Source organism: Dermacentor variabilis, chromosome 1 (genome assembly GCF_050947875.1).
Source record: "Dermacentor variabilis isolate Ectoservices chromosome 1, ASM5094787v1, whole genome shotgun sequence".
Classification (NCBI taxonomy): domain Eukaryota; kingdom Metazoa; phylum Arthropoda; class Arachnida; order Ixodida; family Ixodidae; genus Dermacentor; species Dermacentor variabilis.
Genome location: NC_134568.1, coordinates 117566171 through 117581006, shown reverse-complemented (window position 1 = coordinate 117581006; position 14836 = coordinate 117566171). Strand labels below are relative to the sequence as shown.

At 43.3% G+C, this 14836-nt stretch overlaps 1 protein-coding gene across 3 annotated transcripts in view; it reads right to left on the bottom strand.

Moving 5' to 3' along the window:
- The window catches only part of Rop (Syntaxin-binding protein Rop), an 81514-nt gene that overhangs the window by 44824 nt on the left and 21854 nt on the right, over positions 1-14836 (bottom strand). For all 3 annotated transcript variants that reach the window (XM_075693864.1, XM_075693871.1, XM_075693882.1), the window contains exons 8-11: positions 13247-13485; positions 4329-4539; positions 3558-3696; positions 410-519 (exon numbers count right to left, since the gene is read on the bottom strand). In XM_075693864.1, the coding sequence (XP_075549979.1) occupies positions 410-519; positions 3558-3696; positions 4329-4539; positions 13247-13485 (699 nt within the window). The remainder of the gene's footprint in view (positions 1-409; positions 520-3557; positions 3697-4328; positions 4540-13246; positions 13486-14836) is intronic.

The window sequence follows — 14836 nt, the reverse complement described above, 5'->3', positions numbered from 1 at the left end:
CAAGCTGTGAAGGACACATTCAGAGTAACACTACAACATTAAAAACATTCAAGTATAACAAACATCAAGTATAAGATTAAAAAAAATAATGAAATCATCCCACATTAATTTAACATCAAGCACTAAAACACATTAACACAATGAGCTTATATAACCTCACACTCAACTGCACACATGAAGTTAATTGTGGCATTATCTATTCCTCAGACTTAGGAATAACATACTATGACTCTTAAGACATTTTTGCGTTACCATGTGCAGTGCTACCTAATAAGTGTCTGGCAACAAAACAATCCTTGCATGAAACATTCAGACAGCACCAGATGTACAATATGATTTTCGCAAAAAAGTAATGATCCAAAAATGATTAGAGTGCCCTTAACAATTTCCTAATGAAGAAAAGACTTACATCAGTCACAATGTTAACCCCAATATGAGCCATGTTGGTGATGATGCATTTTTCTGTAGCTGGTATCTGAGCATGTTGAATCAGCTTAGTCAGATTCTCCTCAGAGATACCTGCACACAGAGTCATGGAAATGCACATTACTTTTACAAAATATTGGCACTAAACTTAAACTGCAATTGAGAAATCCCTGTTGTTGCGGCTTCCACACATATGTGAGCGCAATAAAATGCAACAAGAAAATAAATGGTGTAGCTAGCTAGTAGTGGAGTTCTTGAATTTCGTCTGTCACGAGATGAGAAAAACCAGTGAAATACTGAGGCTCCTGCCTTGCAGACAAGGGTGCAGTGCTGCCATTTGCAGTACTGTCAATGCAAGCATTGCATTGCAGCATCTGTTGGTGCAAGAGGTGCCATTGTTTTGCTTGTTGCCAGCATGTAGCCTGGGTATTTTTGTTTTCTGTGCAGAACAGCGCACTTCAACTTACTATACAGTCGAACCTCTATATAATGAACATGGTTTTAAGGAACTATAGACTATAATGAAGACCTAAAATTTGGTTGGCCATGCTTTATTTCACTGGAGCATTTCCCTGCTAATAATGAAATGAAAATACCATGATCTGACATCGTATTGCTTATAGTAAAGCAAATTCATGTTTTCACGTGGCTCAAAATATATATTTGGTCAAGAGAACATCAAATACAGTCACCAACGTATCATTCAGAGACCCAATTTTTCAGACCTGTGCAATTATTTTTGTCTTCCCCACGGTACCACCACCAATAAATACAGCCAACACATAAAAGCAACCAAAATTTTGCATGCCACTTGGTGTGTCGCTAGATTTAGTGAACATGACTCAAGCATGCAATGCTGCAAACATAATGGCAAACATGACGAAGCTTCTCCCACGTTGACTCAGCACAAAATTGCAACTTTGCAGATTCCCAATGCAGCAGCACTGATTAGGCCTAGTGTCCTAGGCAGTACTGCAGTGACAAACTGTGGCCAGCCGAGTGGCCGGTGACAAGCTGTCACAGGAAGCTTTCCATCAACATGTTTGTACCAGCAGATGTCACTGACAACCTAGCTCAAAACCATACGCATGGACTAGACTGACAGCTGTAGTAGCAGAGTTCAGGTCTATGTTTGGCCCCCTCTGTGTCTGAAAAATTGGTTGAAAACTAAGCAAAAGCAACTTGAAATGGCACATTCTTGATATGCATGCATATTTTGGACAGCAGCCTGGCTTCGTTAGACTGCAACCAGCAAGCCAACGAGCTGAACCCGTGTGATAAGACAGATTACATGGCTGCAACAATGCAAAGAACATGTATATGATTTACTGTTGTTGCTATGCTATGCAATGTCACAGCAAGCTACTGGCAGGCCATCAAAATATCGCCAAAGAGAAAAAGACTGACTTACCACCAGCAAACACAGCAATAAACTTCAAAGAACATAAAATCTGGTCTCCATCCGAGATTTGAGTGTAATGCTACACATGAACGAGTGTGCTTTAGCCAATCACACTTGAGCTTAGATATACAGTAGAACCTCGTTGATACGATCGCATTACACGTTACGTACAATTTTCCGGCACCAACATTTGCGATTGAGAACACACAAGATGACTCAATAGTCACGCTTCTTTTACCAGTTCATATTGATACATGCATATTGCGTGTTGCTTGTGGACGATACACGCGGACGCCACGACGAAGACGACGAATGCTCTCTGGCTCTCGAGCTGTCGGCTGAACTGTCCAGCGCTGCATTATCATTTGTAAGTATACTTTTAAATAGTCTCCAGTTCTTAATCCTTCGTTTGCATAACAATATGTTCCCACAAAACCCGATATTTCAGCACCAACATTGAGTACATTGCCAAACTGCAATCTTATGATACATTTTCTGGCTGCTAGATCCCTTGTGAACAAGGTTTGAGGTGCGCGCGATCATGAACAGTAACTGCCTGCCCCAGCAACTTCCTTGCAAACTTGCACACCTGTCTCAAGTGGGAATGCCAGCTTGCACTCAGTTTCCTATTCTGGAACCAGAAAATCTCCTCGCAGGTCATCGCAAGCCGCACTGACAGCCATCACCATCAGCCTTACTGCGATAAACATTTTCAACATTCTATTTTACAGCACCTGGAGCATAGTGCCATTTGAAGCCTACTATATGGTCTCAATAGGCGATAACCAAAGCGTGCTGCTGCTCCCTGCTGCATGTGGCATGAAGAAAGTACCTTGTTTCATGCTGGCAGCATCGTAGCAACCGTATTGTGGTGTTGACCACCATTTTGAAAACACTGCGCAATAGAAAAACGACAATGTGCATCTGGAATTGCTCGGACCTCACATGCTGGACATGTGTCAGCTTCTCGTGCCACAACAATTCGCACTGTGTGGGCATGTCAAAGCTTCCCCCGAAATTTCTCGCTGGAAGAAGCTGCTGACCCAAGCAGCATTTGAAGAGGGCAAACAAACGTTTGCCAAAGTCTCAAAAATGGCAATGCGCTATCGGGCAGCAATGCTTCGCATCAAGTAGATGTCAACTACAGGTGAGCCTATCAAATTTTTTGGTGACTTCGGATCTTTTGCCTTTCAGTTGGTGCATTCTTTTTCTCATGTTTTTTTTTCAGTACGTATGAACAAGGTTCTACTGTATTGAATTATAAGGATATTGGAAACTGGTTTATTTACACTGATAAGTGAAAATTTGCTGATCTAAGTGAATTCTCAGCTCATCTCTAATGGCTTCCTGCAATTGCAGGAGACCTGGCAACAGGCATATTAGGTCTACATTCTCAAAATTGATAACGTTTTACAAGGCAAAACTTCACGCATTGGTGCATGCAGCTTGCTCACAGCCCAAAGTATGCACTCATGTTCCCTGTTGCAGTGTAACTAGCGTGGTGGCTTATACGAATGCTATTGCATGACCACCAGGGATACTACACAGGCTGCATCACACGAGGCAAAAGTCATTTCGAAAGGCCTGCCCCAGTGTGCTCACATGACACAGAAGGCCAGCCACATAAGCTGAACTGCAGGTGTCATGCAAACATGCAGCGGCCACACAGTTTTGGCAGTACTGGGGAGTACTACACTCTGGCTTTTTCTGCTGAACTCGACAGGCTCACCATTTTTTGATAGAATGTAGAGCAAGATGATGCGAATCTTGTCAAAATTGGACACACTTGTGTCCAGCAGGATAGGCACGATATTGCGCATTGGGTCTTTTATCTTCTCACCCTCAGCATCTGTGCCCATGGCCAGGTCCTGCAAGCAGTTTAATGAAGCACAAATGAAGTGACATACTCAATTTTGCACTGCCTATTGGAAAAGGAAAAGGCACAATCAACAGTGAAATAAGTTATTGTCAGACTACAAAAGTGGCAGTACCAGTCTAGTATTTCACTTAGCAAATTTGTCCCGTCTGTGCCTCTGCAGCACACCAGCACTGTTTCTATTGCATATAAGCCATGTACTTGCATGTGACCTCATGCATGAGTTAATAATGAAGCACGCAGCAACAGTTTTGACTTTGGGTTTACAGTGTGCTCTGCTCATACTTGTGCTCTCTAACAAGTTGCATGCAACCCCTCAGTGGAAACACCAGTGTGCATAACCAACATTCATGTCACCAGCATAAAGATCGCAGCACTCACTCTACTGTTGAGCCAACTGAGCAGAACATGACTGTGCAACTGCGCAGCTTATTTGTCACTTTGCAGCTAAGTTGATCAAACCTCCGGTCACATCTTCAAAATAAATATTTATAAAAAAATGTGACATAACGCAGTTCTCTGTAGTACCTGAGTGCATGAAATCCGAGCACAGCAGACAATAAGCGATAGCCAATAAAACAGTAATAAGCCAACTGCATATGAAAACAATGATGGCCACTGCACCTGTTCAACTTTGCAGAGCCGGTCAACGTAGCCCTGGTAACACTTCATGCAGTCCTCGGCCAGGTGCAGCTGAGTGGAGTACTTGTTCAACTCCTTCTGGTACTGGGGCATCTTCTTGATCATCGTTGTCAGATCCTTCAGGCTAGACTTGTCACCACTAGACGTCATGCGCTTGCTCTCGATGAACTTCTTTAGCTGCTTTGTCACAGCCCTGCATGCCATGGCATGTGCACAGTGCTGTAAGCTTGGAGTCACCCTATCGCTACACTGTTCCACACTGCAATGTTCAGCCACCGGCTCTAACGGCCTTGCTCGAGATATCTCCTGTACTCATGGATGTTGTGAAGCCTTCATCTAATAAATGTTGTGCTTGCACTAAGCAAGCTCTTATGGAGATTTAAAAAAAAAGGACAGAGTGAAAGTAGCATTTCTGATTCATCACCTGTAGTGGTACTTCTCCCTTATTTGAGTACGAAATGAAGTGAGTTTTTTCAAGGCAATGGACATTTTGAGATACAACTTTCACTGCCCATACATTGTCCATTTCACTGTCCAAGTGTTTACTAAGGTAATTGCAAATAGAATCAGGAACACCTTAGACTTCTGTCAACCAAAGGACCAGGCAGGATTCCGTAAAGGCTACTCAACAATAGACCATATTCACACTATCAATCAGGTGATAGAAAAATGTGCGGAATATAACCAACCTTTATATATAGCTTTCATTGATTCCGAGAAAGCGTTTGATTCAGTCGAAACCTCAGCAGTCATGGAGTCATTGCGGAATCAGGGTGTAGAAGAGCCGTATGTAAAAATACTGAAAGATATCTATAGCGGCTCCACAGCCACCGTAGTCCTCCATAAAGAAAGCAACAAAATCCCAATAAAGAAAGGCGTCAGGCAGGGACATACGATCTCTCCAATGCTATTCACAGAGTGTTTACAGGAGGTATTCAGATACCTGGATTGCGAAGAATTGGGGATAAGAGTTAATGGAGAATACCTTAGTAACTTGCGATTCGCTGATGATATTACCTTGCTTAGTAACTCAGGGGACCAATTGCAATGCATGCTCACTGACCTGGAGAATCAAAGCAGAAGGGCGGGTCTAAAAATTAATCTGCAGAAAACTAAAGTAATGTTTAACAGTCTCGGAAGAGAACAGCAGTTTACGATAGGTAGTGAGGCACTGGAAGTGGCAAGGGAATACATCTACTTAGGACAGGTAGTGACTGCGCATCCGGATCATGAGACTGAAATAATCAGAAGAATAAGAATGGGCTGGGGTGCATTTGGCAGGCATTCTCAGATCATGAACAGCAGGTTGCCATTATCCCTCAAGAGAAAAGTGTATAATAGCTGTGTCTTACCAGTACTCACCTACGGGGCAGAAACCTGGAGGCTTACGAAAAGGGTTCTACTTAAATTGAGGACAACGCAACAAGCTATGGAAAGAAGAATGATGGGTGTAACGTTAAGGGGGGATAAGAAGAGAGCAGATTGGGTGAGGGAACCAACGCGAGTTAATGACATCTTAGTTGAAATCAAGAAAAAGAAATGGGCATGGGTAGGACATGTAATGAGGAGGGAAGATAACCGATGGTTATTAAGGGTTGCGGAATGGATTCCAAGGAAAGGGAAGCGTAGCAGAGGGCGGCAGAAAGATAATGGGCGGATGAGATAAAGAAGTTTGCAGGGACAACATGGCCACAATTAGTACATGACCGGGGTAGTTGGAGAAGTATGGGAGAGACCTTTGCCCTGCAGTGGGCGTAACCAGGATGATGATGATGATGATGATGATGATGTACATACATTGGCAACAACAGGATATAAAAACAATACCAACAAAACTGCTCCTGCCTGCAAGTTTCTTTATTATGTGCACGCCTAATGGTTTTGCCAATCATCAAGCACTGAAGATAATATCCTCAAGGTATAACTGATCAAGAACCAGTACAATATTAAGTTAACAAAATGAAAAAGGCCAATCACATAGACAGTGACAATGCACCACTGAAGAACTAAGACACAGTTTTCAATGCTTAATCATTTGTCCTTTCATCTTCAGTATCCACAAACTAGTTCTTTGGTTTACTGTGCTCATATCCCTACTCAACTTTCATATCGTCCATGCATTCTCCATGTAAATCAGTGTTACCAAAACATAGATTGTAAGCTATTGCAGAAAAGAGTGGGTGGGGAGGGGTCCCTCAGGACTCAATAAAGTTATTTCCTCCTCCTATTGCAGAAGCCAGTCACCAGGTACAGATGCATTTTCTTAGCACTTGAACCACATCACTTAATTACTTTTCTTGCTGCCAAAGCACAACTAATTCTGAGCTAAATCTTTTGAGGCAAGCTATTGCCATTGCTCTTAGTTATCAGTTTTACCAGCATCCATAAACTTATAGCGCACGCAACAGTCAAGATTGTGAAGAGAGCTACTGACAAATTCAGTTCAACCTTTTTTAACCTATTTTCAAAAGAAAACCCTGCAACTATGTATACTTTAAATGACAAGCTTCCGATTTGACCCCAAGAAAGCGGTTGTCTAAAATCGGTGGTCACTCCCACCAGAATGTGTTGGCTTGTTCTCCATCTCTACCACATCTGCTACAATGCTTTATTATGGTATAACTGGTCAATAGAACTACACGTGACATGTGGGTGTTTAATATCCTTGAACCTTCACTGGCCAGCAACATATTCAATGCACAAAAGGCAAAAAAAAGAAATTAAATAAATGCAACATAATTTTCAGAATCACCAAATACAAAAACACAAGGGCAATGTCGCAAACAAGGTGCAATTCATTTCTCCCATTCTTTGTGCTTGACAAAGGGTTGAGTGCGAAGTCGGGCCTTAGATGAAAACCAGATTATTCTGAGTGACAATTGACAACATCGGAGACTCGTGTCCACATGCTATTTACATGCTCACTGCTCAAGTTACATGCATGAAGCCATGTAAATTGTCACTTTGACATCTGGTTAAAGGAGTATGTGTAGTTGTTTTTAACTGTGCTAAAACATTTTGAAAACCTTCGTTAGAATGAAATGAACGAACAGGGTAAAACGGCTTATATGTAAGCCAAGAGGTCTTACTGACCCATCTTTATCACTCTGTACTCAAAAAGAACTTCGAAAAACTTGAAGTTAATGATTGAAAAATGTCTAAAATCTTATATGCAGAAGCTAACATAGGCCCACTTTGCCATAGTTACAGTCAGTGACGGGTATATGTAATACAGAAATGTTGTCAAGTAAGAAAGGCCAAACTGGAAAAAAAAACACTTTTAAACAGTTTTTGAATCACTGAATATGTATAGCACAAGACCGCAGTTAAAGGGACACTAAAGGCAAATACTAAGCCAAGCTTAATGCTCAAGGACATCTAAGACGTCAATACTATCACAAACAAAGTTTTAGTAATCAAGAAATTGAGGTAAATGCAGGATACGATTTGCAAGTCAACCGGGGCATTCAAGTACTAGCCCAATAACATAGGAACTCCTCATTATAATTCTGTCACTAGTATGCAACCTTTTGTAATTAAAAAATTATTGCACTGCATTATAAGATGGAAAAAAAAATGCCAGTTGTCCAGTTCTACTTGATGTTTAGAAAAGACTCATTGATGTTACCCTTGACAACAAAGTGGGTGGTCAAAAGGTATCGTTTTCACTTGACTCTGTGCTGCCAATGCTTCTACGTTTCAGTAGTTTTGTTACCGCGTAGTTCTGCACTTTTTTCGCTGGCTCGCGAAACTGCACCAAACTGCAAGAAGCAGAGAATTCCACATCCGTGTGATGTCAGGGGATGTCCAAACGGCCCACGCCACTTGACCGAAAACAGCTGCAGCAGCGAATTCAACGCTCTGTCTTGGCTTGGTTTCTCCATGGCCGTGCGTTTACGTTTTGCACAAAAAACCTTTTCACTGTCTGTCGGGCACCATTTTACTCATCAACGGCAGTACAGGGCAGTGATGGCATATGCAACGTCGCCACTCCACCGCTCCAGGCGGGCGATTTGAATTGCAGTAAAGGTATGCAGACCCTTCAATTCCTTCTTATCTCTAAGCCTTTTCTTGGCACTAAACAATCCCTGCGAGGTTTCTGGAATGGAATTTTAACAGTCTACGTTCACTTAATATTTGCCTATGGTGTCCCTGTAAAGGCGTGCGCACATACATGTGTGTGTGTATGCTTGAGTTTACCCTCTTTTTGGGTGTGCTTTAAGAAGCACAACTGTGTGTTGTGCAATTAAGAAGGAATAACTGTAGAGCTAGTTTGTCTTGCATAGCTTATGAGAGGATTTAGCGCATGAAAATACGCACACTCCAGTAGTGGAGACAAAAACGAGCACTTGTGTTCATCTCCTTTGTAGCAATTGCTACGAACAAGTGGATGTCTGATTTTTGCTTTATTAACTCCTTTTCCCAAGTGTGCAGCTTTATTTGCCCCTCATCAGGTGTGTGATGATATTATTGTTGTCATAAGTTATCTTATATTTAACCTGCACTGTTTGCACACATATTTTTACCACACCATACATTAAGGGGGACATGGCTATTGAAACAGTCAAATTGTCAAAATTTTCTAGTTTCTTATTTTTTTGTGATCCACGGACCTTTATTTACCTCGTGCTGAAATACAGTTGATCTCGGATATATCGAGCTCGAAGGGGATCGCGAAACAGTTCGATATATCGATAATTCGAAATATAAGATATGCACGTCAAAAGCTTCTCTAACAACTCCACACATCTCGAGGCAGTTTCCCGGTGTCCTGACAAACGGGAACTGACCAATCTGTGCCTCCAAGGCGCGTAAAAAAAAAAAAAAAAAAACACAGCGCAATGACCAGAGCACTTTATTTCAGAAGCAAAAAATCTGTGACCTTTGCTTGCTTTTTCTTCTGCACCATCAATTTCATTAGGCTGTCCTCAAGCTTGTTGACAGTGTCCAAATGAGAAAGGCCAGGTCCTTCCATTGTGCCACAACAGCAGCGAATGATGCTGAAAGCTGATGCAAGTTCAGCTGCAGTGCATGCTGGTTGGTCCTCTTCGTCGGAACCTTCGCCGCCGCTCAAGTCTGCGTCCTCATCACCCATGATGTCAGCCACAATCTCCGCATCAGTGCGATCCGCTACAGCTTGCACGCCGTCGTCAGTGCTGACGAAATCGCATGCTATAACGCCGCCTGGGATGACGCCTGGGAATGCTGAGAGCTCGCGAAATTCGCTGTCCAGCCATCCAGCGTCATCGTCTTCTCTGTCAAGACATCCATCGTCTGTTCTTGGCATGTGTCTCCAAAAACCAGGCGTACAATGCCTTCTCGACATTGTCAAAGGTTGGGACACACACACGACATGCTCCAGGCTGACTGGATTGCACTGCCTTCAGCTTAACATTGGCTTTGTTCTTGAGGATCGTACTCAGGGTGTTGCGAGGAATACCGAACGCCGCGGCGACCGATGACTTTTTCTTGCCAGCCTCCACTCGTCGAATGATGTCCGCCTTTGTTGAAAAATCCAAATTCTTGCGTTTTTTGACGGCCATGGCTCCGGAACACGTGCCAAAAGCGGAAAGAAAAACGCACTGCACCACACGAGTCTCAAGCCTTCACGTTGGCCTCGTGAATAAAAGGAACAAAGCGAATCGAAAGATGCACCGCTCCTTGTCTCTGCACTACCACAAGCCCAAGCTGCACTGACCTCGTTCATCTCGCTGCGCCAGCAGTGTCAGCCAACCAAAACACAGGAAACGGGCGCCTGCGGTCGGCGTGGTTTCTCCCTTTCACTTCCCTTTCACATCCAATTGCACTCCAAGTGCTCCTCATCACGTGCCTTTTACCTACACGCCCCTTTCTCAGAGTGCGGGGCGGCGCACGTGAGATTGCGGGAACATCGCGAGAGCTTCGTGAGGAGAAGCGCACTTGCGAGGGTGGTATGCGATGGGAGAAGCGCACTTGCAGGGATGGGGTATGGTGGGAGAAGAGCATTTGCCGGGGCGCAGCTCAGCATGGAGTTCGATACATCGATATGCCGGTGCACGGGAGTTCTATATACGCGAACAATAGCACTATACTTTTGCGTGGGATTCCCAAGGAGATTTTTTAACTGTTTGATGTAGGCAATAATTGCATATATGCGGATTCTATATATCCGGGATCGACTGTATTATAATACCGTATTTACTCGCATAATGATCACACTTTTTTGTCAAAAGAAATTGACACGAATTCAGGGGTGCAATCATTATGCGGGTTAAATTTCCAACAAAAAGAAACATTTGATTTTTTCCGCCCACATTTGCTGCGGGATGACAAGCAGGCGGCTGCCGCTGTCAGTGCAGGACACCAAAACAAAAATGCCGGCCGGCGGAACAAGCCGAATGCGCCGAACATATTTTTCTTCTCGTGAATACATTACATGCATTGAAACAGTTTCTTCCATATCAGTAATGAATAATATTGTTAATATCGGCAAGTTTGCAACAATAACGCAGCCATGTCCACTTTGAGGGGACAGAAACAGAGATCGGCGCACTTAGCTGCCAGTGACAGAAACCCCTGGCGGGCATGCTGCGTAAACTGCGGCATTTGTCTTCACTGCTATCCTAATATGGCACGTTTCCGCTAAGGGTGGGCGAATATCTTAGCTGCTTTACAAGCATCGGCGTACGAATAGGGTACACTTCTAACGTATCAGTGTAAACGTGGCCACTATCGTTGCCGCTCGCGATTTGGTGCATGCCCATGAGTGCAGACGAGAAGAATCGAAAGGCACCCTTTATGTTGTTGTTGTTGTTGACCAAAACCATTATGAAGCCTACAAATAATAAAGCCGAGGCAAGTTTGGTTGTAGCTTTTTTTTTTTTTAATGGAAGTGCGGAAAGCGATGAAAGGAATGAAATGGGGCATCTGCTTAAGAATGTTGGGTGCGTGCAGACCACTTGGTATGTCTTCAAGAGTCGTTCGCGTAGCAATCAACGGATGGTAAGCGCGATCATCATTAGCTAGACTTGGCACACGACATATCGCTGCGACAAGTTCAGGGTGCAATCATTACATGGGAAAGAAAAAAAATCGAATTTTGACGACAAAATTCAGGGGTGCGACCATAATGCGAGCGCGATCATTATGCAAGTAAATACGGTATGTGGTAGAAATCGAGAAAACAACTCTTTCCTAGAGTGCTGCCATCAAAAATTGCGAAAAAATCGGGCTTCGAAAGGTGCCATCACACTGCAGATTGCTCAGCTGTCCGTTGACGCAGCGCCACTATCTTAGTATCATCGTAAAGAGGAGAAATCAGAGCTCAAGATAGCTGCAGTTATGTGTTTCTCCACCAAAAAATAAACCAGCAAATGTGAGCGAAAAGAAGACAAAAGTAGCATTGCGATTCGGTGCAGTAGTCACATGGTACACAGGGCGCGTTCCTACTGGCTGTTGTAGATTTGAATTGCTGACGAACCTCTCTTACGCGCATTTGCGCAGCAGTGAGCTACACGTTCCAATCAATGTGACTGACGATCATGGCAGCTTAATGCATCTGTTCTGTGATGAGCCCCAAAGGAAGCAAGGTCTGAATGGCCCACGCATACGGAAGACCACGAAAGGCGCGGAACAGAGGGAGAAAACTACTCATAGAAGCGGATGCTGCCGACCTTGCTGACGAGGCACGACCGGCACACGTGGGTGACCGAGAAAGCGTATGCGTGTGTGGTGCTGACAACGCGACCGTGGGCTATGGTGACAATATGACCGTGGGCTGTGGTGATGGTGCGTCTGCGTGTGATCGTGACGGCAACGTGACATCGGCGAGAGCAGAAGTTTTCGCATCAAATATTCAGCAGCGGATTTCAGTTCCAACTCTCACTAACAAAGAGGTTGTGCAACGAAAGGAAACAAGAGCGGACGTTTTGACTGCGCTATCATCTACCTCTGCATGACGCATCAAAAAGGCAACTAAGCTGCATGAAACTGCTACAAAGAAGCGAAAAACTACATCAAAATGTAAAGACAATGTGTCCTCAAAGGCAAAGGACTACATCCCAGGCGGGTTTTAGGTGCTCAAAGTAAAGATTCAAATGTTTACAACAAATGAAACTTTGAGCTCTGTTTTCCCAGCTTTCATTTTTTATGCAGTTGGTTTAAGTCATCCCAGTGACATTTCACAAGAAATGAACACAAAACCATTGTCTTTAGCACTTAGATCATGAAACATTGATGAGTGCAATAAAGCTGTCCATTTTTATCTGCACCACATAAACAAATACATAATGGGTGTTTTGCAAAAGTCGTTAGTAAGACAATATGCATAGGAAAGTTTTAAAAAATGCATGCTCATTTCAGCATTTAAAACATAAACCAATAGCTTTATAGCACAGAATGGGCTTTTGTGAACATGCTGATGTGAAAATTTTGGCGAAATTATGTTTAATTAATTTGGGGATGACCATTAGAGGCTGTCAAGTGTTGTAAATCAAAAACTATAATAGATAGCACAAAACTGATTTCAGTTATGATATCAGCATAACAAATCCCACCTGCGTGCCAAATTTCATCAATTTATTCCTATAAATAATTTTTTTAGAAGCTTTCATTGCCACGTCCCCCCTTAATTGACAAGCCATAAACAGCTTTGCTTGATTTTTTTTACAATGACAACACGTCAATGTGATACCACAATACTTTTATAAGCTGCCACCGGTGCATATGTGTACTGCTCACTGTCACCGTCACAGAACATTTAGTGCAGTTACCTTGAACAAGCAAAGGAGCTGTCTGCTACTAGAGAATGTTAAGCTTCTACTCCACAACTAAACCTTCGATTGTGCCAGAGTTAACTTGACATGCTTCCTTTTCTACTCAGGCAAAACATCAGAGTAGACACTTTGTGCTGTTGTACATACTGCGAGACAACGGCAATGTGCTGGTGACGCAGCTCGATCCATAGGTCGTCCTTCTCGTCCAGCAGGACCTCCTTCTCACGCACGTCGTTTCCACTAGTCGACTCGAACTTGTAGACATCGTTTTCAATAGGCAGCAAATCGTAGGCCATGGCCTGGAAGGTCAACTCGTGCAGCAGCGGGGACACACAGTCGAAACCTCGGTCAAGTATTATCAGTTGCGAGCGCATCTTCTCGGGTCCCTGCATCAGTGACAGTACAATTGCTACAGTTTGGTTCAATGTCAATGGTGCAAGGCAGTATGTACTCATTCACAGGTTGCAGAGCCAGCTGTGGGCAATGTGGAAGAACACTGTTCGTAAGTTTTTTATGGGACCGCAGACAAAAACCTGGCAGACACCGGGAACCCATGAGCCAATGGATATTTCACTGGGACCATGCTATGGCAGTATAGCAATGTAGTAACTGGGAACTTTCAACTGAAAATGCATCAATGACGTTCAACTACAATAACAACATAAACCAAGTAAGTCAAATTTCGATATAACAAAACAGTGATACAATAGACATCCGTTAATTCAACTCCAGTTAGTTGGATCCAATTGAAGGTCCCAGCCAGCACCTATATACAGCAGAACCTCGTTCAAACATTTTGGGGAAAAACATGAGAAAAAGATGTACTAACCGGGAAAACATATAATCCGAAGTCACTAAACTATTTGCAGACTCAACTATAGTTTAGGTATATAATGCGACGCATTGTGCTACTCATTGCGTTTTTTTTTATTATTATTATTTATTGCATAGCGTTTTAAGCAACCACAGGAATCCAAAACGAAATAGAGCTGGAGGGCATTGCTGGCTTATGACGCCCAGGGCGAAACATGATGCTCACTTCGCACCGCCTACAGCAGAGAACGGGGGTAGAGGACTGTGGCACGTTTGGATTATCACCTATTAAAGGTGTGCAGTATTCTTCCAACGGAGCTGTGACACACATGCTGGGAAACGGATAGGTGAAGATGCTTATCGCAATGGGGTTGGCAGCGATAGCTGTGAATGCGAGGTATGATTACCCATGAGGAGATTTGCTGATACTGGAAGAGGAAAATGAGCGCGTGGCAACATTTTCACACGACACGAGTGGGCGAGTACTGCAGAAATGCTGCGGTGGTGGGTGCCTACTGCTCTCGATCACACATGCTTCACTACTTTTCTTGTTCACATGCAATCTAGTGGCCAGAAAACATCATACAATAGCAGTTTGGCAATGTACTGAACGTTGGCGCCAAAAGATAGTGTTTTCAAGAACCACATTAATCGATAAAAAAGAAATGTAACTGTACTGGGTCATTTTTCTATTACAGATTGCAAACATTGGTGCTGGGATGTCATACAAAACGGGATCGTATTGACGAGGTCTACTGTATTTCTATGGGCCCAAATTTTCATGTTATTTCAACCCTGAAGTTGGCCTTCGCCAAATAATTCGAACTTGACTGCTCTGCACACACGCGCCCGACCCCTACATATTGACCTCAATGGTGACCCTAATTGTGACCCCAATAGTGGCAGAGTCTGTCTTGGCTATGC